This window comes from Symphalangus syndactylus, chromosome 15 (genome assembly GCF_028878055.3).
Source record: "Symphalangus syndactylus isolate Jambi chromosome 15, NHGRI_mSymSyn1-v2.1_pri, whole genome shotgun sequence".
Classification (NCBI taxonomy): Eukaryota; Metazoa; Chordata; class Mammalia; order Primates; family Hylobatidae; genus Symphalangus; species Symphalangus syndactylus.
Window position 1 is genome coordinate 9,765,163 of NC_072437.2, and position 23,548 is coordinate 9,788,710.

At 50.4% G+C, this 23,548-nt stretch overlaps 1 protein-coding gene across 2 annotated transcripts in view; it reads right to left on the reverse strand.

The window, feature by feature from the left end:
* Positions 1 to 23,548, reverse strand: part of COL4A2 (collagen type IV alpha 2 chain) — a 212,732-nt gene that overhangs the window by 45,032 nt on the left and 144,152 nt on the right. For both annotated transcript variants that reach the window (XM_055244659.2, XM_063618623.1), the window contains exons 17-27: positions 22,484 to 22,537; positions 21,503 to 21,569; positions 18,593 to 18,703; positions 17,928 to 18,077; positions 10,086 to 10,178; positions 8,587 to 8,750; positions 5,321 to 5,393; positions 5,123 to 5,229; positions 1,917 to 2,118; positions 1,460 to 1,519; positions 420 to 476 (exon numbers count right to left, since the gene is read on the reverse strand). In XM_055244659.2, the coding sequence (XP_055100634.2) occupies positions 420 to 476; positions 1,460 to 1,519; positions 1,917 to 2,118; positions 5,123 to 5,229; positions 5,321 to 5,393; positions 8,587 to 8,750; positions 10,086 to 10,178; positions 17,928 to 18,077; positions 18,593 to 18,703; positions 21,503 to 21,569; positions 22,484 to 22,537 (1,138 nt within the window). The remainder of the gene's footprint in view (positions 1 to 419; positions 477 to 1,459; positions 1,520 to 1,916; positions 2,119 to 5,122; positions 5,230 to 5,320; positions 5,394 to 8,586; positions 8,751 to 10,085; positions 10,179 to 17,927; positions 18,078 to 18,592; positions 18,704 to 21,502; positions 21,570 to 22,483; positions 22,538 to 23,548) is intronic.

Here is a 23,548-nt window from a genome sequence, read left to right on the forward strand (position 1 = left end):
TGTTTATTCCCGTTTCCTGTTAATCAAAACCCAAAAGAAAGAATCTTCTCCTGTAGGTTCTTCCCCTAGATCCTGGGATGGAAAGGCATAAAATGAAAATACATAGAGGTGCAACCCCTTTCCAGTCCTAAACACGAGGCTTCCATCTCTGCCCCTGGGGGCGTTCCCCTGCAGCCATGGCTGAATTTTCTCTTCTAGCTTGGCCCCAGCTAAGCGTCAGCTACCAGATTCCTTTTTCTGTAGTGGCAAATGACAGTGGGCTCCCTGTAGGCGCAAGACCAGTTTGTGCTGAGATGCTGGACACGACCATGTCTGGGGTGGGGGATGCAGGACTAGAGGAAAGATGGGCGGGGGAGACACAGCAGTGTGAAGATGTGGGAGGAAGGCTGGGTGCACTCCGGGTTCCCTCCGTGCATTACCTGTGGGGCCTGGGGGTCCTGGCAGGCCTGGCAATCCCTTGGGCCCTCCTACGCAACCTGGGGACAGAAAGGAGAAAAGATGAGCCCAAGCAATCCTAAACGCTGAGTCCCACGGCCTTGGGGATCCCCAAGGTCAAAAGCACGAGCCGTGCAAACTGGCTACCATTCTGGGATCAGAGTAATTTAATGATTTAATTCATCTTGGTTCTGATGTAAATAAAAGTTTAATTTCATTGTGTAATGAAATCAAAATATTCGTATAAAATGCAAACTAAGCCAGTCTAGTCAAATAAAAACTGGCACTGTGCTGGAAACAATTGATTCCCTCCTGCAGGGCAGGAGCCTGGGTGCAAACCGAGTTAATCCAGCTGCTACCCTGCGAGTCAGTGTGGATGCTGTTCTTTTGTCTGGAAGCATCTGCCAGCAATGGAGACAGCCTGCGATTTCAAAATGAATTATTTGGCTTCTCCTTTGTGACTTTGTTTCCTTTCAGAGTGAACCACAGCAATCAGCTACCTTGCAAAATTAAATCAAGGCTGTGGGCACTTCTGGTTGGGTTGGTGTGGCTGCGAGCAGTGACACTCCAGCTGGGGTACTGTGTTGTCTGTCCTTCGTCTAAGAGGCTCTCTTGTAAGAATAGTCACTCTTGGAGCTTTCTTTCGTCTGTGTGCCTGGGAATCCGGACCAGGCTCCCATCTTGGCCTGACATCCTGGCCATCGTCTGGGCTGGGCTCAGCCTCCTCCGCCTGGACCCTCCTGGCGGCACACGTGCCTGTGGAGCTGACTTGGAATGCACTGGTGCTTTCCAGTGAAAAAGGATTTCTGACAAGAGGGGATTGGTTAAATGTCTCTCCGTCTCGACCAGGTTGTTATTCATGCAATGTATAGTGCTCACCAGGCCACTCTGCTAGTGCCATGGAAATCAAACGTGGCTTGCACATATTATTAATTTCTTATCCCATGCATACTGCAAGAGCTTAACCAGCAGACCGACTGAGAGTTCTCTAGTGTCCTAAAGCCACCTGCACTTCCCAGAGTACCTGGCTGGATGGTCTCCTGTCTGTCACCTCCAATGGCAATTTTCACATCTGTGTCACAATCTGGGGGGGAAGACATAAGGACAGAGTGAGGCAATTTTGAAACAGATAAGAGTTACTGGCTCGTCTGGGGCGTGCATGTGTGTGAAGGTGTGTCGCACATGTTGCTGGTGGGGACAGGAAGGCTGTGATGTGGGCAGGGGACGGGAAAGCCATCTCTGAACTTCTGGGCAAGGCCTCTGTCACTGTAGTGCTAGAGGAGAGGCTGCATGTTTCAGCTGCTGAGAGGAGGCTGGTGAGGGCTCAGAAACCCCACAGTCGGGTCATCCCTTGTACGTGCGAGAACAGATGAGGCAAAACAGCATCCTCATCTGACTCTACTGGGAAACGTCTACACTGACAAACGAAAGCGTGGAATGTCTCAGGACTGTGGAAGGTAAAAGGGAGGATTCCTTCATACCTATTTGTCCTGGGGTTCCTGCGGGGCCAGGAGGGCCCAGGAAGCCTGGTGGTCCAGGTAAGCCGGCGTCTCCAGGGAAACCACGTTGGCCTTTGAGGCCGGGAAGGCCCAGTCCTGGGGGGCCCCTTTCTCCTGGAGTACCCTTCGTTCCAGGTATTCCTGGATAGCCTGGGTCCCCTGGAGGGCCTTTGATGCCATCACCCTGTGTGAAAATTCAGTTTATTTCTTCAAACATATACTAATGTTAAAGATCGCCTCGACTTCCCTGTTTCCTTTCCTACTTCCCGGAATTCTGAGCTATGGATCCAGAACAGAAAGACAAGAGATGAACAGGAACCTAGTGCCATGGCCAGCCAGGTCACAGGAGCCAGTGACAGACTGTGTAGCAGTCTAAGCCATGCCACGGAAGCCGGTTCTGGAAGGCACATGTACATGCTTGAGCATTTCTCTCTTCCCACCCACCAGCTCCCCTGCATCAGCCTGGGCCTTCATCCCCAGAGCAGCGAAGGCACAGGCTTTTGTGTTCTACTGCGGGTGGAGGGAGAAACACATGATTTTGTTGTTATAATTTAGCATTGGTGAAACGGCTCTCATTTTAAGGGATGCTACATTGTTAAAGGAAAGGAAGCTAATTTGGACAAGGAAAGAGCCGTGTGCCCCTCAGAAGTTAGGAGAGATTACAGGATTGGGAACGGAGAGGGGCTGCCCTGTGGATGAAAGCACCAACTGCCAGGGGGAGCTGCTGGGAGGTGCAGGGATGGGGTGGGAAGGCTGGCAGCAGTGATGCTGGTGTGATCTGCGCACACACCACGGCACGGCTCGGTGCTGTCCCCACGTGCTGGTGGAACAGCCATGCACATAAGCCCTGCCCAACTGCCGAGCCATGGGACGAGGCTGGGTGTTCTCATGACAATGAGGCAGCTGCTTATAAGAAATCAAACCCTGCTCTCCACCGACACCACAGCCCCTTCCTTGTCAAAGGCATGACGGAGCGGGGCAGGGACACTGGTCCAGCCCTCTCTATTTATGAGACCTTGATTAAGTGGTGCACCCCTGTGTTTTAGCTTTTTTTCACAGGGGAGGGGGACACAAGGCTGTTGCAGAGATCACAGGACAGATGCCCCAAACTTAGTGGACAGCAGTGGGGATAATGCCACTGGAAGGTGGCATAGGCAGGATCATGAGTTTTCTAAAGGCAGAATTTGACATTCTTGGCCTAGAGATGCCACCAAACAAGGAAGGCACACAAGCACTGGGAAAAGCCCCTACACCCTGAGAATGGGAAGCTGAGGCTGCAAGGTTCTCCCTGACCCTAACCCTCACCCCTACCCCTACCCCTGCTCCATCCACCTGCCCCCAGCTGGGCTGGGACTGGCAGCCAGGCTTGGGAGCTGCAGGGGTAGGTGAACCCCATGGCTGGACAGGTGCACCTCCTGGTCACCAACTTCATAAGGCACCAACTCCAGGGAAGGCCACCACTACCGTAACCAATCCAGACTCAAACGGACCACACACATACACACATGAGCACACCACACACCACACATACACTCACCACCCCCACCCCATATGACACTGAACAGGCCAAAGACTGTCCCAACCACAGGAATCATCACTCATCCTCCTCTTCTGGCTAAAGTGACCAATTATGGCTTTGCCTCTTATTTAACCCTGTTGCCTCCCAGATGAGATTTTTAAGATACCCAATCATAGAATTATCTGTGTTCTCTGGCCCTAAAAAACTGCACTTAAATTGTAAGAATGTGGGCTGGGTGTAGTGGCTCATGTCTGTGAAACCAGTGCTTTGGGGAAGCCAAGGCAGGAGAATCACTTGAGCCCAGGAGTTTGAGACCAGCATGGGCAACATAGAGAGATCTCATCGCTACAAAAAATTTAAAAAATATTAGGTGGGTGTGCTGGTGTGCACCTGTGGTCCCAGGTACTCGGGAGGTTGAGGCAGGAGGATGGCTTGAGCCCAGAAGTTCGAGGCTGCAGTGAGCTTTGATTGTACCACTGCACTCAAGAGTGTTACTACAGACATGACCCACATTAAAACTAGAGAAGACATGGGTTATGGAATGAGGCAAATAAGCTGCAAATAGAATTCAGGCATGAGGCTCTGAGGAGGAGGAGGAGAATTATGGCTTCAATTGTCCTCCAATGATGTTGAAGTCTTAACCCCCAGGACCTAGACATGTGACCTTATTTGGAAATAAGGTCTTTGAGGGTGCTCAAGGTCAGATGAGGTCTTCAGGATGGGCCCATTCCAATATGACCACTCTCCCTATAAAAAAGGGAAATTCGGACCCAGAGACAGACACACAGAGAGGACAGATGATGGGAAGATAGTCGTCTATAAGCCAAGGAATGCCAGAACTCCTGGAAGCCGGGAGAGAGGCAGGGACAGATCCTCCTGCACTGTCTCAGAAGGAACCAGCCCTGCAGACACCTTGACGTCGGCTTCCAGCCTCCACAGCTGTGAGACCATACGTTTCTGATGTCTAAGCTGCCCAGTCTGTTGCACTTTGTGACCTCAGCCCCAGGAAACCAGTACAAAGAGCTTAAGGAGGCACAGGCTTGGTGACCAGAGGGAGGAAAATGGTATCTAGGAAAAAAAGACGTGAGAAATAAGGTTGCAAGGTCCTTCTGAGAAGAGAATGCTCCAGAGCTGGCAGTGGGAAAGGCGTGGTGGCAGGAGAGGCTCAGAGGCCGGAGGGTGTGCAGGAGGGGGTCTTGTCTCCCTCCATGGCTGCCTCCCTCACCTCTGACCCCAGCCTCCCCCGAGGAACCGATGCTGGGGTCTCTGCAGGCTACTAGGTAGCCCCTCCTTCAACACCAGTGTGTGTTTGTTGCAAAAATAAAATTATATATTTTATGATTTACCTTGGAAAAATAGAGTTCCACCAGCCATTTTAGAATATTCTACTTTTTTTTGGGGGGGGGTTCTTAGTCTGTTACACCAGGAGGAATATTTATTTGCTTGTTGACTTTTAAATGTTCATTTGGAGATTGGCTTCCAACTTAATTCACCGTTTCCTAAAAAATCTGATTTCTGCTCATTAAAAATAGAACGAGCAGAATGAGCAGCCTGTCCTATGCACAGGTTGGTTTAGTGCTCATGTCAATACTGTTTGCTTCTGGGGTATTTGGAGAACCTGAAGGATGAAGAAGAGAAGACGGAGCCGCCGCAGTTTGTAGCTACTCACGGGAGGGCCTGGGAGGCCGGGGAATCCATCGAGGCCATCGCGGCCTGGGCTGCCATCGTCACCTTTCATCCCGGGCACACCTGGGACGCCGGGCTGTCCCCGCTCACCTGGAAAGGGATTTGCATGTGAAGCTGCCCAAGCAGGCGCCCACAGGAAGGCTCAGTGCCCCAGCGGCTGCGTGGCCAGAGAGGAACTGACCTTTGGTCGTGATTGTTCTGGAATCTCCTTTTGCTCCTTTGGGTCCGGGAGCACCAACGTTGCCAGGCACTCCCTGTGGAAAACAGACAAAAAAAGTCTTCCTCCTTCGCACTGTGAGGGCATCTGAGAAGACGGCTGGCAAGCTTTTTCATCTCACACAGCTGGCAGGCAGTCACCCGTCACCAAGCCGAGCGCCACCCGAGGGGCACTTTCTGCGATGCTGGACACGCCCCCATCCAGCTGCCCAGTGTGGGACCACTGGCCACAGTGGCTGTGGAGCACTGGAACTGCGGATGGTGGGACTAAGGAACTGGATGGTACTTTTTCTTTAATTTTAAATAATTACAATGTGGCCGGGCACAGTGATTCACTTCTGTAATCACAGCACAGGCTGAGGTGGGCGGATCAATTGAGGTCAGTAGTTCGAGACCAGCCTGGCCAACATGGTGAAACCTTCTCCCTACTAAAAACACAGAAACTTAGCCGAATGTGGCGGTGGAGTGTGGTGGCCGGTGCCTGTAATCCCAGCTACTCGGGAGGCTGAGGCAGGAGAATCACTTGAAACCAGGAGGTGGAGGTTGCAGTGAGCCGAGATCTTGCCACTGCATTCCAGCCTAAGCAACAAAGTGAGACTCTGTCTCCAAAAAAAAAAAAAAAAAAAAAAAAAAAAAAAAAAAAAATGAATGAATGAATGAATGAATGCAATGCAGTGGAAGTAGCCACAGGTGGCTGGACAGGGAAACCCAGGTCCTAGGCCCATCTTCAGTGTCCCTGGGCTCTGCCCAGTGGTGCAGATGTGCAGGCCCCAGCCCGGGGCAGCTGAATCATTGCCTTTGTGTCCAGAGGCCCCAGGGATCCACGGGCTCAGTGCCTTTTGAGAAGCGCTGAACTAAAAGTCAAGGTGGCTTCCTCTAAACCACGGTCGTTTAGTAGCCAAGCAGGTTAATCCACGTATGGAGGATAAAAGTTTGTGATAATATTGAGAACAATAAATGGTATTTAATAGAAATTTGTTTCCTGCACTGAGGTTAACGTTGGGAGAAAAAGATACTTTAGAGAGAAGCTGCCTGCAGGGACTCTCCAATCGCAGCCTGGAAAATCGTGTCTAGCTCTTTCCACGATGAGCAGGGTACCGGTCAGCGTTGTGTTTTCAAACGTGAGCTGTGCTAGCTTTTGACGTATCTTGGTTGATGCTATTTCCAAGAATATGGGAATGTGTGGAGTTGCTTTAATTAAATGGAATGTTGCAAGTAATTGGGAGTTTCCCTTCTAGAAAATTCCACAGATTCTTGATTTATTTAGTGCTTTGCAACATTACTTTAGCATCTAGGAGAGTTCCTCACACACAGACCAGGCCCAATCAATCAATACACGTTGGGTACATGGATGGAGGGATGGGTTTATTGACCCACTCGCACACTTCAAGCGCCCTGCCAGACTCTGCCAGTACAAATATGAAAAACCAAAAACAACAATAAAAACAAACAAAAACTAACCAAAAAACTCCCAAATGGTCTCAGGTATTCCCACTGCAGTGTGGTTTCCATACACACAATCATAGAATTCAGTGCAGGACACCAGGCACAGCCAGAGGCGTGTGAATAAAAGTTCTGTGGATGTGTGTGCTTGGAAGGTTTTAGACATTTCAGGGGCATAGAATGGGATCCACTTGGCTTCTAGGAAATATTCGGTCACTTTTTAAACAACCGAGGATCCTACTAGCTTTGCCATTGGTGTGTTTGCAGTTCTCACCACATGCACTTTTTCTGAATACTAGAGCCACTTTTACTGCTAGACAGCCATGATTCGGAGATGGTATCCTTTTTAAGCTGGGATAAAATGAGCACCTGCTATTTTTTGTTGAATTTTCCTATTTGTTTTCTGAGAAAACCTAGGGCATGGATAAGCCAGGTGCCCGGGTCTCATTTTCACCTGCACAGCTCTGTGCCAGGAAGCAGTTGGGAGTCATGGCCGTTGGCAACACAGCTCTGCAGGGCTGCAGTTCCTTCCATGCTGTGGACTCATACCCTTTAAGTTTCCTTGGCCAAGTGTCCTGACCAACTGTTTTTCCTCTACTGCTGAATATGTAAAATAATGAACTTTTTGCTTTATAAGTTTCCCAAAGTTCTCTTTTTAAGTTAAAAAATCAACAAATAGTGTAATTTCTTTGTCTACATCTGAAATTCACTTTGAACTCTTTGGTCAGCTAAAATCTGCCATAGAAGAAAGGTCTGCTGCAGGTGACCTTTTCATAAGGCACATAAAGGCCATGAGCTGATGTGTGTGGGGTCTACACCTCCACACAAGCACATGCACAGTTTAAAAATCAAAAGGTCTTGCTTTTTATCAGGTGAAGGAAGCCTTCCAACAATGCTAAACCAGTTCTTGCTAAACTTGAGAAGGCGAATGTTTGATAAATAAATAATGTCCTTTACATTAAAAACGATAACACGTTTTTTGGAGATACAATTCATATAGCACAAAATTCAGTTTTAAAGCATAAAATTAGGTGATTTTTAGTATTTTCACAAGGTTGTGCAACCAACAATCTCATCTAATTCCAGAACATCTTCATTATATCAAAAAGAAACCCCATTCCCATTAAGCTGGTACTCCCCACCCCCACCCCCACCTGCGGCAGCTACCAATCGACTTCCTGTTTCTAGGTTGCCTGTGTGGACATTTCACAAGAACAGAATGAGAGACCATGTGATAGCACGTGTCCTTCTGTGTGGGTCTCAGTCCCCATGGCATAACATGTTCCAGGTTCATCCACAGTGTGGTATGGCTCAGCATCTCACTCCCATGTGAAGGTCAAGGCTATTCTGTGGTATAGATGCTGTATAGATTTAGCTGATCCATTCATCAGGTGACACACATTTGGATAGTTTCACCTTCTGCCTGTTTTGAACAATGCTGCTCTGAACATTGGTGTATGTGTGTTTGTGCGGACATGTGCTTTCAAGTCTCTTGGGGATACACCAGCAGTGGCGTTTCTGGGTCACGTGGTGACCCCCTATTGAACCCTTTCAAGAGCTGTCGGCTGCGGTTCCCACAGCAGCGCCCCTTCTCAGTCTCACCAGCGGACGTGTAGAAAGTCCACCTTGGGGTATGTGTGTGGGTTTTTTGAATGGTTTAGCCATGCCTTGGGTCCATGAGTGTTGCTGGTCTGAAGCTGTGTAAACGTAGGAGATAAAAGGCAAGAACGGGACACCTGGGGAGGCCTCAGAGTGTCTTGCCAGCTTCATGATGAAACTGTTCCTCACCTTGAGCCCTGGGAACCCAGGGAGGCCGTGTTGGCCGGGGTCTCCTTTGTCCCCTTTCCTCCCCGGCTCCCCGTTGATGCCTGCGAAGCCCTTGGGTCCTGGCAGTCCCGGAAGACCTGTGATAGCTTCGTCGCCTTCTGCACATCTGCAGTCCCCACCATCACCTGCAGAGGGAGAAGAGGGTCTCCTTGTTCCGCATTCCTATTAGCGTGGTGGGGAGAGGGGCATCAGGCAGCGGGGAGAGCTGGGCGCCACGCTTGGTGCTTTACGGACACTGCCTGTTCTGATGGGCACTATGACTCCCATTTCTTAGATGGGAAAACTGAGGCTCAGATTAAGTGACTCAAGTGTTCACTCACAGTCTCATGGGGTTCAGAATTTGACTCTGATATTTACTAAAGATACTTAAAAACTGGGACCACATTCAGAGGCACATGTTGAGTTGCGGGGAGTGTGAAGGAGGTTAAGGAATTCAGTGCTCGGAGCTGAAGATTGCCACCACTGGGCCTGCATGCCAAGGGGAGGAGCCGGCTCCAGGGAGCTGTCAGGGAGGGCAAGAGCCCTGGCCTCAGAGGCCAAGGTCATGAAAGGTCATAGGTGAGCAGGGAAGACATGCCTGATCTCTCTTCCTCTGTTTTGCCACAGCTGAACCCAGGGAGTTGGGCAGCAAGGCAGCACCATGCTGGTGGCAGGGGTTGGCTCCCCCAGGGCAGAGAGGATGCCCAGTGGGGAGGCCCCACTTCCTCCAGGTCCCGCGGAGCCCGCTCTCAGGTCATGCCCATTCACAGCGGGGTGCTGAATGCACCGCACATCCCACATATGCCAAAACCGCCAGGGCGTGGTGAGTGCCAGGAAGTGCTCCCCGCGTTCTGGGAGGGGAGAGCTGAGCAGGAGCACACCCTGCACCACACCAGGGCCCACAGAGCCTCACAGAGGATGGCTTTGAGCTAGGAGCAGAGTCCCTGAGGTGACTGGGAAGGGTCAGGTGCAAAGACCACTTGTTCCAAGTTCACCTCCTCATCAACGGGAAGGGAGACCCAGGAAAGCCACATCACTCCACCGAGTCTCAGTGGGACCAGGGATGGTGACTATACCAGCACCTTGCCATGGACAGAGCTCTCTACAGACCTCTGTTACAATGCCTTGGAGCTGAGCCCTTGAGACACTACCTGAGTGCAGCCTAAGAAATAACTGTTTTCCCTTTTAACCCAGCACAGGACTCAGCACTGGGCTCACTGCTGCTAGGAAGGTCAGTGACGAGGATGGCAGATAGAGAGCAGGGACGGTGAGCCTGGGTTGGGTCAAGTGCTCAGATAGCACCGCTGGCTCCATGCGCCTCCCTCTCAGTGCCACCGCCAGGGGGACAGGAGGCTGGGAGGGACATGCAGGCTCATTTTCATCTCCAAACACGTCAGTAGGGGACGGATTTCACCTTCTATAAGGTGACAGACTTGGAAAGGCCAGGCTCTCCTCATCCCATCTCTCCCAGACGTTCTCACCTTTCCATCCCTTTGGTCCGCGGGCTCCAGGGGAGCCGGGAAGCCCAGGGAAGCCCGCTCTTCCTTCTGCTCCTTTCAGCCCGAACAGGAAGCCTAGAGAGACAACCACAGATGCAGGGCATCAGCCCCACAGACTCCTGGAGTCCCACGCAGACGCAGGGCATCAGCCCCACAGACTCCTGGAGTCCCACGCAGACACAGGGCATCAGCCCCACAGACTCCTGGAGTCCCACGCAGACGCAGGGCATCAGCCCCACAGACTCCAGGAGTCCCACACAGACGCAGGGCATCAGCCCCACAGACTCCTGGAGTCCCACACAGACGCAGGGCATCAGCCCCACAGACTCCAGGAGTCCCACGCAGACGCAGGGCATCAGCCCCACAGACTCCTGGAGTCCCACACAGACGCAGGGCATCAGCCCCACAGACTCCTGGAGTCCCACACAGACGCAGGGCATCAGCCCCACAGACTCCTGGAGTCCCACGCAGACGCAGGGCATCAGCCCCACAGACGCCTGGGGTCCCACACAGACGCAGGGCATCAGCCCCACAGACGCCTGGGGTCCCACACAGACGCAGGGCATCAGCCCCACAGACTCCTGGAGTCCCACGCAGACGCAGGGCATCAGCCCCACAGACTCCAGGAGTCCCACACAGACGCAGGGCATCAGCCCCACAGACTCCTGGAGTCCCACACAGACGCAGGGCATCAGCCCCACAGACTCCAGGAGTCCCACGCAGACGCAGGGCATCAGCCCCACAGACTCCTGGAGTCCCACACAGACGCAGGGCATCAGCCCCACAGACTCCTGGAGTCCCACACAGACGCAGGGCATCAGCCCCACAGACTCCTGGAGTCCCACGCAGACGCAGGGCATCAGCCCCACAGACGCCTGGGGTCCCACACAGACGCAGGGCATCAGCCCCACAGACGCCTGGGGTCCCACACAGACGCAGGGCATCAGCCCCACAGACTCCTGGAGTCCCACGCAGACGCAGGGCATCAGCCCCACAGACTCCTGGAGTCCCACGCAGACGCAGGGCATCAGCCCCACAGACTCCTGGAGTCCCACACAGACGCAGGGCATCAGCCCCACAGACTCCTGGAGTCCCACACAGACGCAGGGCATCAGCCCCACAGACTCCTGGAGTCCCACACAGACGCAGGGCATCAGCCCCACAGACTCCTGGAGTCCCACACAGACGCAGGGCATCAGCCCCACAGACTCCTGGAGTCCCACGCAGACGCAGGGCATCAGCCCCACAGACGCCTGGGGTCCCACACAGACGCAGGGCATCAGCCCCACAGACGCCTGGGGTCCCACGCAGACGCAGGGCATCAGCCCCACAGACGCCTGGAGTCCCACACAGACGCAGGGCATCAGCCCCACAGACTCCTGGAGTCCCACACAGACGCAGGGCATCAGCCCCACAGACGCCTGGGGTCCCACGCAGACGCAGGGCATTGGCACCATGGGTGCCCGGCATCCCACCCAGTTGTGAGGCACCAGCATCAAGGATGCCCAGGGTGCCCCCCAGACACAGGGCATGGGCACCACAGAGACGCCTGGCGTCCCACCCAGCCCGGGTGGCTTTCAGCCAAGCCTCCCCAAATGATCCATAAACCCAATTTCATAAACAAAAGCACATTTTTTCAAAAGAAAACTTAGACTGTTTTGTGGCGATAGCCTTCAGGGTTGGAAAGAAATGTAACAGTCTGCAGATTTAGTTTTTCCATTAAACTATAGGGATAACAATTATTCCTTTTGAGAAACATTGAGTCCAAAGAAAAGTTTTGATTTTCTGATCACATAACTTGGATTCCAAGACTGCTACACACTTCTGGTTCCCCCCAAAGAAATTAAAAAAAAAAAAAGATGAACTCAGTTTCCCATTTTGATCTTTTTCTGATATGGGAATGGGGGCACACGTGTGCATCCCCCCAGAACAGTTTCCTCTTTCACGCCTTACACGCACACACACGGAGTTAGCACAACTAAGTGTTATGCTAATTAAATGTTGTGGCCAATCTGGATTCAGCGTGGTCAACCATGTTGGATGACCTTGCCCACCACCTTGCCCTTCTAAACCTCTCCCCACTAACTCCGGCAGGGCTCAATGATCCTGGCGGGGGCATCCCTAATGGTGACGGTGCAAGAAACACGGTGCTCTCAACACCAGCAAAGTGCGCGCTGTCGCACCGGAGAAGAGTGCCATCTCGTGGCAGGAGGAGGGTGCACGTCTGCAGGACACACAAGCCGCAGGGGGCAGGCGCTGCTGGGGGCAGGCTCTGCAGGTGTGCCCTGCGGCAATCTGTCCTCCTCACTGTTAAATAATAGGGTCAGAGCTCCAACGGGCAAATGGCACTCACCCCAGCAAATTAAAAGACATGTTGCTATAGACACTACATGGAACTTGAGAGGAGCAGGGGATGAGGCCATTACACATAGGAAGGTGAGAAAACTCCAACTTTAAATAACCCAGCTATCTGCTTGGAAAAGAGCATGGGAGTTTGCAAGTCAGAGAAATGCCAGGTGAGGATAAACGTCTATGAGAACGAGGACATGGATACCGTCCCATGCAGTTTGCTCACTGCACGTTTACCATAGCTCATTCATTCATTCGCTCATCAAACACTTATCCCGTGCCTATGCTGTGCCAGGCTGTGTGCAAGGTGCTGTGTGTATACAACCGGAAATGAAACTGATGGACTCTCACAGAGCTTACAGCTTAGATGTGGAGACACACATTAAACCCACAATGCAGTAAACACACTAATGCGGATTTTCAAATTATGGCCCATGCTGGGGAACAAGGGAAAAGCAGCAGGGAGAGGCCCAGTGAAATGTTTTGGGGGTAGTCAGGAGAGTCCTTTCTGAGGAAGTGATGCTTAAATTAAAGCCCAAAGAATAAAAAGGAGCCCCCGAAGTGGGGAGTGGGAGGGAATGTTCCAGAGTGAGGACAGGGTTTCTAAAAGGCCCTGAAATAGGGAGAAGGCCAGCACCCAGAGGGTGGTGAGTGAAGGGCAGATTTGCACAAAGGGAGGGGAAGAAACCAGACTTGACTTTTACCCCGAGGGCAGTAGGAAGCCATTAAAGGGCATCAAGGAGGGAGGCTACGCGGTCTGCCATGTGGGTGTGCCATGTGGGTGTGCCATGTGGATGACACGCTGGCGAGGGAAGGAACAGCGGGTGTCATCCTAGCAGGCTGCGTGGGCGGTGGTGGTGGATAGCAAGGGCACACACAGCATTGGAGCGGAGGACCCGCCAGGATGTGCGAGGGATCCAGTACAAAATGGGTGAGGGACGCAGAGCGGCCCAGGGTTCTGCTGGAGCTCCCGGGTTTGTGCAGGGGGGTGAGGACCAAGGGCGAGGCCTGCGGGGTGGCAGGGGGTGGGGACGGAGGAGGCCCAGAGCTCCATTTTGGACAGGGAGAGCTTGAGGCATTTGTGAGACACGTGCATAGGGTTGACTCTGTGTTGAGTTAACGGTTTCTGTTAGTAGCTCAGAACACAGAACAGGGCTGGAGAGGAAATGAGTGAGTGACCAGCACACACTGCATGTACTTTCAGGTGGAGGACCAGTTCATCCAGGTGGGGAGTGCAGGGAGGGGCAGGGACTTCAGAGGAGAGATGTCAAGGGGGCAGTGGGATTTCCCAGGAGTGGAGGGGAGAAGACAGCGTCTTAGGAGGAGAGGCGGCCGCACCCCGTGCTGCTGGGGACAAAGGGTGACTGGTGACCAGGTCAGCTGCGTGTCCGGTCAGTTGTGGACTTTGTGAGCTTTGTTCTATGTCTCCAAGCCCTCCCTCTGTGTGATGAGATGTGCAGTGTCACAGGTAGAGAGAAATTTAACCACACACACTTCAGAGACATCACCATTGTCAATCTGAGACATGTCATTCATTCAGGACAAAGAGATTGTGGGCGCTCCTTACAATGGAAGCATTGGATGCTTTGCAAATTTAGTCCCAGAGGCACACAGCGGCTCTCTGAAGGTGACAGCCTTCCTCTGCCTCCCTGCTGCTCTCCTCTTCTCTAATACATTAGTCATTTTAAATAAGTCCTATAGAATAGCAGTGTGCCTCTTAGATGTTTGCAACGTGATTTCCACAAAGAGCCCCTGGCCAAACAAGCCAGGCCTATTTTGACTTTTTCTACAGTGGAACAGAACTTCCCAGAACTCAATTCAGCTAACTGAACTAGAACAGAGGGAAGCAAAATATTTCACCCAGAAAGAAAACTGTCTTCATGGTTTGATTTTACTGGAGCTGCAAAAGACTAAAAATTCTGGTTTTCATCAGTAGCAACCTATAAAACAGGATGAAATGTAGTTAACAAGAGAGGAATCTAACAATTTCATTCCAGGGGAAAAGTCAGAGAACTCCATGGGAATCAAGGTCATTCCTACTAAACTACAACCACACCACATTTTCCAAAGGCCATTATGGTGGGTTACTTTTTGTATAAGAACTTGCTTTAAAAATGTTGATTTGGAAACCTTGTGTCTCACAGGGGTAATATATATAATTAAAGGACTTAAGTTGTGTGCTTTTAAAATTTTTAGCTGGTAATATTGATCTGACACCATTCATTTTATTATTTTCCTCATCAGCCCACAATACAGATCAGAAATTAAATTGTTCGCAGTTGACTTATGCTAGTAAACCACGGATTTACTACGCAAGACTTGAAAAGCAAGATGGCATATGCTTGTGACTTTATCAAAATGGAGTTTAGTTACAGGAATAATGGCGATGTTAGCCTTTGATCACAGTTCTTTAAAGTGGATGTTTTTTCTTTTTTTTAATTGAGATGGAGTTTTGCTCTTGTTGCCCAGGCTGGAGTGCAAAGGTGCGATCCTGGCTCACTGCAACCTCTGCCTCCTGGATTCAAGTGATTCTCCTGCCTCAGCCTCCCAAGTAACTGGGATTACAGGCATGCGCCACTGCACCTGGCTAATTTTGTATTTTTAGTAGAGATGGGGTTTCACCATGTTGGTCAGGCTGGTCTTGAACTCCCGACCTCAGGTGATCGGCCCACGTTGGCTTCCCAAAGCGCTGGGATTACAGGTGTGAGCCACCATGCCTGGCCATTAAAGTGGAATATTTGTATGCTTTTGTTTTTAACATGTTATGTCCTGCTCCAGAAAAAGAAAACTCAAAAGATACCATTTGCTTAGGAAATATAATGCTCATAGAAACCTAGCTCTTATCACAGCAGTCCAGGATAATAAAAAAAATTAAAGGCCAGGTGTGGTGATTCACACCTGTAATCCCAGCACTGTGGGAGGCTGAGGTGGGCAGATCACCTGAGCTCAGGAGTTCAAGACCAGCCTGGGCAACATAGTGAAACCCCCGTCTCTACCAAAATTACAAAATTAGCCAGGCGTGGTGGTGGTGTATGCCTGTAATCCCAGCTGCTCAAGAGGCTGAGGTGGGAAGATCGCTTGATCCCACGAGGTGGAGGTTGCAGTGAGCAGAGATCGCACCACTGCACTCCAGCCTGGGATACAGAGCGAGACCCTGCCTCAAAAAAATAAAAAATAAAAAAAATAAAGTTCACACTGCTCAGACTCTTTGGCAGGTTCATGATCCAGGGAAATACCTGCACCTAAAAATTTTCAAAATAATGTGGGAATATGTGAGTTTTCTAGTTGAAGAAAAATTGGGAAAGTAGAAAGCATATTAAGTTAAAATTTTACTTCATAATATAAAACAGACACAGAGAAGTGACTACTACTTTTTAAATAGAAGATATTGCCTCTAATAACTCCAATGATTTTCCTTCTAGATGTGTCAAAGAGAAGTAATCTTCCAAAAACAATTAAAACAGAGACTTTGGGCCGGGCACGGTGGCTCATGCCTGTAATCCCAGCACTTTGGGAGACCGAGGCGGGCGGATCACGAGGTCAGGAGATCAAGACCATCCTGGCTAACACGGTGAAACCCCGTCTCTATTAAAAACACAAAAAATAAGCCGGGTGTGGTGGCGGGCACCTGTGGTCCCAGCTGTGTGGTGGCGGGCGCCTGTGGTCCCAGCTACTCGGCAGGCTGAGGCAGGAGAATGGAGTGAACCCAGGAGGCGGAGCTTGCAGTGAGCCGAGATTGCGCCACTGCACTCCAGCCTGGGTGACAGAGCGTGACTCCGTCTCAAAACAAACAAACAAACAAACAAAAACAAAAACAGAGACTTTGAATTTGACCTGTTACTAAAACCAAACACTGTCCATTAGCAAACATGGTGTTTTTCCTCCCCGAAGGTAGGAGGCTATAAGAGATTATTAGGGGCAATGTCAGGGAATTTAAACGACTTTGGAAAGAAGAGGCTGTTAACTTTTGGTCAACGTCACACGGAAAGAGACTATGACCTCTTATTTTCTCCCGACGTCTCCTATATTCACTCTTGTGAGAGAATGAAATATTCCTATTAGGCATTTCACAACATTGAAAGCAGGAGTGTCCACTCTTTTGGCTTCTGTGGGCCACATTGGAAGAAGAATTGTCTTGGGCCACACATAAAATACACTAACACTAATGTTAGCTGGTGATATGGTTAGGTCTTGTGTCCCTACTGAAATCTCATCTTGAGTTGTAGTTCCCATAATCCCCAGATGTCATGGTGGGGACCTGGTTCACAGGAGGTAACTGAATCATGGAGGCGGTTTCCACCATGCTGTTCTCACGATAGTGAGTGAGTTCTCATGAGATCTGACAGTTTTAGAAGGGGCTTTTCCCCTCTTCACTCCTTGCTTCTCCTTCCTGATGCCATGAAGGACATGTTTGCTTCCCCTTCTGCCATGACTGTAAATTTCCCGAGGCCTCCCGAGCCCTGCAGAACTGTGAGTCAATTAAACCTCTTTCCTTTATAAGTCACCCAGTCTTGGGTATGTTCTTACAGCAGCGTGAGAACGAACTAATACAGCTGATTAGCTAAAAAAATTGTAAAAATATTTTTAAAAAGTTTATGAATTTTGTTGGGCTGTATTTGAAGCCGTCCTGGGCTGCATGTGGCCCATGGGTTGGACAAGCTTGGTCTTTAAAGCATAATTCTCTGAATGCTGAAGCTGAAAGAGCAGCCTTTGCTGACAGCAAGCTCCAGGCGGGACTGCATGTTTCCCGCTGCCTGAGACAGGTCATTCTCAACTCAAGCTGAGTCACCTAACGTTATAACCTGAAAGAGCATCTTTGCTGACTCAGGGATGCACTGCTGGGTGGCAGGTGGGTCCACACTCCTGTGCCCGCCAGCTTTATTGACTTTCATGGGCATTTGTCTGGGCCTTGGCCGACGGCTGTCACTTATTTTTGCAGATAATGCAGCCATCTCTTTTTGCCACCAGCTACTCTCACCTGTTCACTTGTAGCTTTGGCTGTGCACGGGCTGAGAAGGCAGATTATCAAGGTGGCTTAAACATGCTGGAGTAACAGAGGAGAGAGGCTGCCAGTCAAGGGTGAGGCCCTCACCCTGGATTAGGTTTGTGGAATGTCTCACCCCGACACAGACGCAGCGATGTCAGCTCACATCTGTTTCCAGACCGTGCAGCTCAGATGTCTCGCTGAAGGATGGATTTCACCGAAGCTGCAGCAACTAAACCTCACTGTGTGGCATCCACGGGGTTGTGATACTCACAGGCTTACAGGGCTTCAGCTTCCATCCCCAGCTTCTGCATGGACCCCAGAGAGCACCCACTACACCCTAATCTACCTGGATCCACTGAACCCTAATCACTGGCCTGCTGGATTCGTTCCCAGAGTCATTTAGCACAGAATCCCAAATAACATCTGGCTGGGACCGGGCCTCATCTGGACATTAGGATACACCCTCCCTTTTGTTTCCCTCCACTCACCATCAGGTCCAGGTGGTCCAGGGAGCCCGGGGGGTCCTGGAGGCCCTCGCTTTCCATCAGGTCCAGGTGGGCCCCCGTAGAGCGCAGGGATGCCGGGCTCTCCGATGAAGCCCTTGGGTCCCATCTCACCCGGCAGGCCTCTCCTCTGATCTGAAACCAAACAGCATTCACCTGCAGCGTGAGTCTCCCATACTACACCACTGCCTTTGTGTTCGTGTCCAGAGGGGCCCACTGGGGCACTAGTGGGCTTCGTGGCCCCATCAATAACTCCGATGGGTAGAAGCCATTGGTATAGTTCATTATCGTTTTTCAACATTAAAAACATCCCTCTTCTTGCCCCTTAAATAATGGCTTGATAGTTGTGATCAACACTGGGCAATAACACCTGATGATTCTCCATTCTCTTCCCAACCCACAGGTGGAAGCGTGCCAGTTACTCATCGTGGCACCATCTAACCTAGTTGGGGAGTGGCTGTCATATGTGCAGAGGTTCTGTGAAGGTGTCCAAAGCATGTGCGCGGGGCTCCTTAGAGTTGCTAAGACTAGTCAGTGGGGAAGAGTAACGACGACACAGCGACGTCGTCAATGAAGGCTCACTTGCGTGTGCTAGGACCTGAGCGCAGGCGCTTTGGGTCTCCGGTGTTGATATTATGAAGCCACATTACCTCCATCTCCGATGGAGAGGCCAGGGGGGCCTGGGAGGCCCGGGTCTCCTGGCTCACCCTGGCTTCCTGGCTCCCCTTGGGCCCCTGGGAATCCCGGGTCACCTCTGGCACCTGGAAGTGAAACAAGTCCCACAGTAAGAACAAGACCGTAGTCTACGGATCGCAGCTGGCGTTCGCTTTTTCATTGACTACATATTTACCAAATGCTCCATATGCTGTATGCGGCCTGATGAGGAGTTAAGATGATTAATACATGGGGTGGTCTCTCTTTTTAAGGGGCTCAATCGCCAGCAGGGGAACAGGATTAGTGAAAACCGGGTGAGGAAGTAGGTGAGTCCAAAGCTCGAATAAAGAAGGAGCTAATGTGGTTGCCAATTCTGCTGGAGGCCTGGGAGCGAGGAGGCCTCACTCCCTGCACCCCACTTTGCCCCTCAGCCCCAGCTTTAACCCTATTAGGCTCTTTTCCTCATCCCTGTCTGCTGGATGAATAAAAAAATTTGGCTTTTAAAAACTTTCACCCCTGAACAAACAAAGACAAAGTGGCATGGCTATGTTCCTTTGCTGTGTAAATAGCGATGCTTTATTGTAGAACACATTGTTTTCTAGACTATAATTGGGAAAGATGAGAAGAGAAGAAAATAGGACTTTTTATCATGTAGGCATTAGGAATTTCTAGGAAAGCTTTCACTCTGCATGTCATCTTATGAAGTTCCTTAAAATAAGGAGAGGGTTTGCTGGGCGTCACACTGAAGTCACACGTGCAAGCGACAGAAGGCCTGACTTCCGTGTATGGCATCTCCTGCTTGGGCAGCTTCATGCCGAGTGTGCAGGGGGCTGCGCTCTGCAGCCAGAGGCCCTGGGCCTGAATCTGGCTCCTCCACTTAAACACAACCCTGGGCAAGGAACTCAACTGCCCTGCGCTTCCAGCTCTCCCTCAGTAAATGCAGCCAAGTCCATCTCCACCTCACAGGGTCACCCAGAGGGGTAAACACACTGAAAAGTACAACTAGGACAACTTGGAGCATCGCCTGGCACACAGTGTGACCTATACACCTGTTAGCCATTGTCATGATTCCATAAAAAGAGACAAAATTGAAAGTCACAGATCTCATTGTTTGGAAGAATAGCAAGATTACTTTTATTTCTAGGTACCTCGGAATCATTTCTTTTAATACAAACCCCTCTCTCCTTTTTGCCTTTTGACAAGTTCATGCAATGTTACCTTGAAAAAGATACGCTTACTGCCTCTTTTCCCTGAGGGAATCTGCAGGTTAGTCAACCTTTAAGAAACCCTGGAAAGCAAGTCAGTCACATTCCAGCTCACCAATACCTCGGGAATGTTGTCCAGTAGAAAAGGCGGCAGGCAACCTCCGCATTTCTGAATCCGCTTGTGGGAAAAAGTGAATTTTGAAAGCACCCGCCTTTGCAGTGTGATTTCCAGGAATATAGTGCGGTGAGAAGGGAGGGGTTGGTGAGAGCTGGGTTCTCAGTCAGCAACATTTTTAAAAAATGCAAAAGAAACATCGCCAGCATTAACTTAAAAATTATGTTCCTAAAATCTCAAAGAGAATATTTCCTTTTTACCAAAATTTTTAATAATGAGTCAAGTCAAAGTGGGCTCATGACCCTTGTTAGTGGGTCTCAGGTTTGGTAGCCAGGTGTGCGCCACGGATGAGGCAGGAAATGCCACTCTCATAGTTACGGGCATCATGGAAGCTGAGCATGGATTTCAAAATATCCCCATTCATGGCTCCACGCCTCCCCAGACAGACGTCTCAGGGGCTCCTCGAGGCACTGCTCGTGGCCCTGTTCTGTCCTGTGTTTTGATCAGCATTGGATGAAGACATGCAAAGCCATTATCAAACTGACAGAGGGCTCGCATCTAAGCAGGGAGGTGAATTCTTGACACCTAGGCTTAGAGGACAGGGAGACCAGGTGACCTGCTGAGTTCAAGAGGTAAACACCAGAGCGTGTGTATTTAAAAAACCCCACCCTTCACAACGCCTGTCTGATGTATGTTTCGGCATGTCGTTCACTCACACAGTCAGGCGTTTGCTGAGCTCCAACTCTGTGCCTGTCCTGTTCCACGCATTGGGAATACAGCAGCGAACAAGACAGGCTGAAATGTCTGTCCTCACAGAGCTGACTATAACATGGGCCAATGATCCGCAAAGATATATACGCACGATTATTAGGAGGAGGTTCTCGAAACTTTTTTTTTAACCTAGAAGGATGTGCATTCTACAAGGTTCAGAGCCAAGTGCTCTAGTTGTAGGACTAGGATTGGATTTCCATATAATCTTTCCAATTTGGAAGGCTGAGCCTTAACAACAAGATGAGCATTAGTGACGACATGCGCAAAGTCCTTCGTTTACACTCCAAGGTCAACTGTGACAGTGGGGAGTGGTTGTTATGTGCAAATATCTGGGAATTTAGTTGCCTTGAAGCCTGAAAGCATGTGACTGTTCACTGGTTATGAGTTATGATCAATTCCAGGTGTCGGGCTGGCAAGCAGAGGGCTTAAGAACCTTGGTACATTTGGGGAAAAAATCCGAAGGTGGCTGGGGCTGCTGCCCCTTGATTTCTTTAGCGATAGTCCAGACGGCAGAACTAGAACTCTACAAGTTAAGCAGAAATGAAAGAATTCCCCAACAGAGGGGATTTCTCACGTGTAGGTGGTGAGGACTGTCTCAGGCACAGGCAACACAAAGGTCTCCCTGTGATACATTTAAGCATGAAGGAAATTGTACATGAAGTTATGTACTAAATTTCGTTTTATTATTATTATTATTATACTTCAAGTTTTAGGGTTGCTTAGAAAATCTGTCTTGAAAGTTCATGGCTCTGTGTCCTTAACAGGAGAGAATGTGTATGTGATGCTGAACTATGCAGGTGAAATTGTTCACATACCTTTTGCTAGGGAAGGATGAGGGGAGTAGGCAGGTAGTCCAGGAGGCCCTGGGTCTCCGGCTTCTCCCTAGAGAAAGAAAAGAGAAAAACAGGACGTGAGAATAGCTTTTTGGAGTTTTTGACAGTACACATATTTCCAAAGAAGAAACCCGAGCGTGGACCGTCAGGCTGGCAGAGCAGCTATTTCAACCAGTGGAACCACAGACAGTGCCTGGGGCAGCATCCCCATGCTAGGGTGGCAGAGCCTGGCATCCCAGCCACCAGCCACAGGTGCCCAAAGAGAACAAGACAGGCAGGGGCTCATCTCATTTTGAAATCCTTGTCGAATGCCAGGAGACTGTGCTTTCGGTAGTTCAGACTATTACATTTTGGGTAGTGATAGCCGAGCCGCCTGGCGAGGGTGGGCTGGGAGATGATGCGGCCGCAGGACCCCCGTGGAGCGCCATCTGTGTCGTAAGGCAGCATTTGTCATAAGGCAGCATCCCAGGCACCACCTTCACTTCTTTGAGCCTCACCCGGCTCAGAAGTCCTCTCCAGATGTGCCCCCACCCAGGTTCCCCACAGGTGAGTTCCCTCTCAGCTCGACCAGCAGCACCCACCTGGTCCTCCACCTAATGGTCTCCCCTCCCTGCAAGCTCCGGAATTACTCACACAAGCCACACCCTCCCTTGGAAACCAGGGGCACCTCACCCTCTTGTTACTACAAAGCCTGCCTTCCCCAGGCCTGCTGGCTCCCTCTGTGCCTGAGTGCACCCCTGCGTGGCCCCGAGTGGCAGGCGGCACCCTTCTCCCTGGCTGGGAGCACAAGTGGCTCGTAGGTCACCATTCACCTCATCTGTCCAGTGTCAGAGGCCGTGTATTTGGGGATCTCGTACTTTTTAGGGCAGGGGATGCCTCCACAGGACACCATCAGGAGGGGAGTAAGGCCAGCCAGGGTGGGCGAGACACCATAAGTGGCAAAGACATGAGAAACGGGCTCACCTTGGGTCCCCGGGGTCCATCAGGGCCTTGATAGCCATCCAGGCCTCGGCTTCCCTGCAAGAAAGATATTTGCTTTTAATTTTTGTCTCTGATGTATAACTCCAAAAAGTGACCGCAATAGCATTATTATATCTCATAAAATTAACAACAGTTCATTAAAGTCATGTATTAACCCAGTCTGTGTTCAATTTTCCCTGACTTCGGTCTCAAAAGTGTCTTTTTAAGGTTGCTTTGCTTGAACCAGGAGCCAAAAAAGTCCAAATATAACACTTGGCTGCTATGTATCTGAATTCTCATTTAATTCACAATAGTCCCTTCTTCCTTTCTATGTTTTTAGTATCATTTTGTGGTTGTTGAAGACACTGGGTCATCTGTGCTGTGGATGTTCTGTGTGGTGGGCTGTGGTCAGTCTCATCCCCGTGGTGTTGTACAATCTGTTCTTCTAACCCCATGTTTCCTCCACATGAGTCATTATGGCTGGAGGCTGCCCCAGGTTTCAGCAGGGATCGTTAGCAGAGGATGCTGGGCACCTCTTCTCCTACAGAATGTACGAGTGCCGGGTTGCTTTTACGACTGATCAGTGGGGTCCGGTATTGACAACCTGAACCAACTGTTGAAACTCTCCCCCAGGGTGGGTTTTGAAAATCTTCATTTAGTACCAAAATAGATGCATTAAGGTTACTTAAGTTAGAGTTTTTTTCTCTTCATTAAAAAAAATCTCTGCGGTGTGTGGTTGCCCATGCCTATAATCCCAGCACTTCGGGAGGCCAAGGTGGGAGGATCACTTGAGCCCAGGAGTTTGAGACCAGCTCGGGAAACATAGCGAAACCCTGTCTCTACAAAAAATACATAATGTAACCGGGTATGGTGGCATGCACCTGCAGTCCCAGCTACTTGGGAGGCTGAGGTGGGAGGATCGCTTGAACCCAGGAGTTTGAGGTTGCAGTGAGCTGTGATGGTGCCACTGCTCTCCAGCCTGGGCAACAGAGCAACACCCTGTTTCAAAAACAAAAACAAAAACAGAAAACAACCATAACACTAAGTTTTGTTTTCTCATTCCCTTGA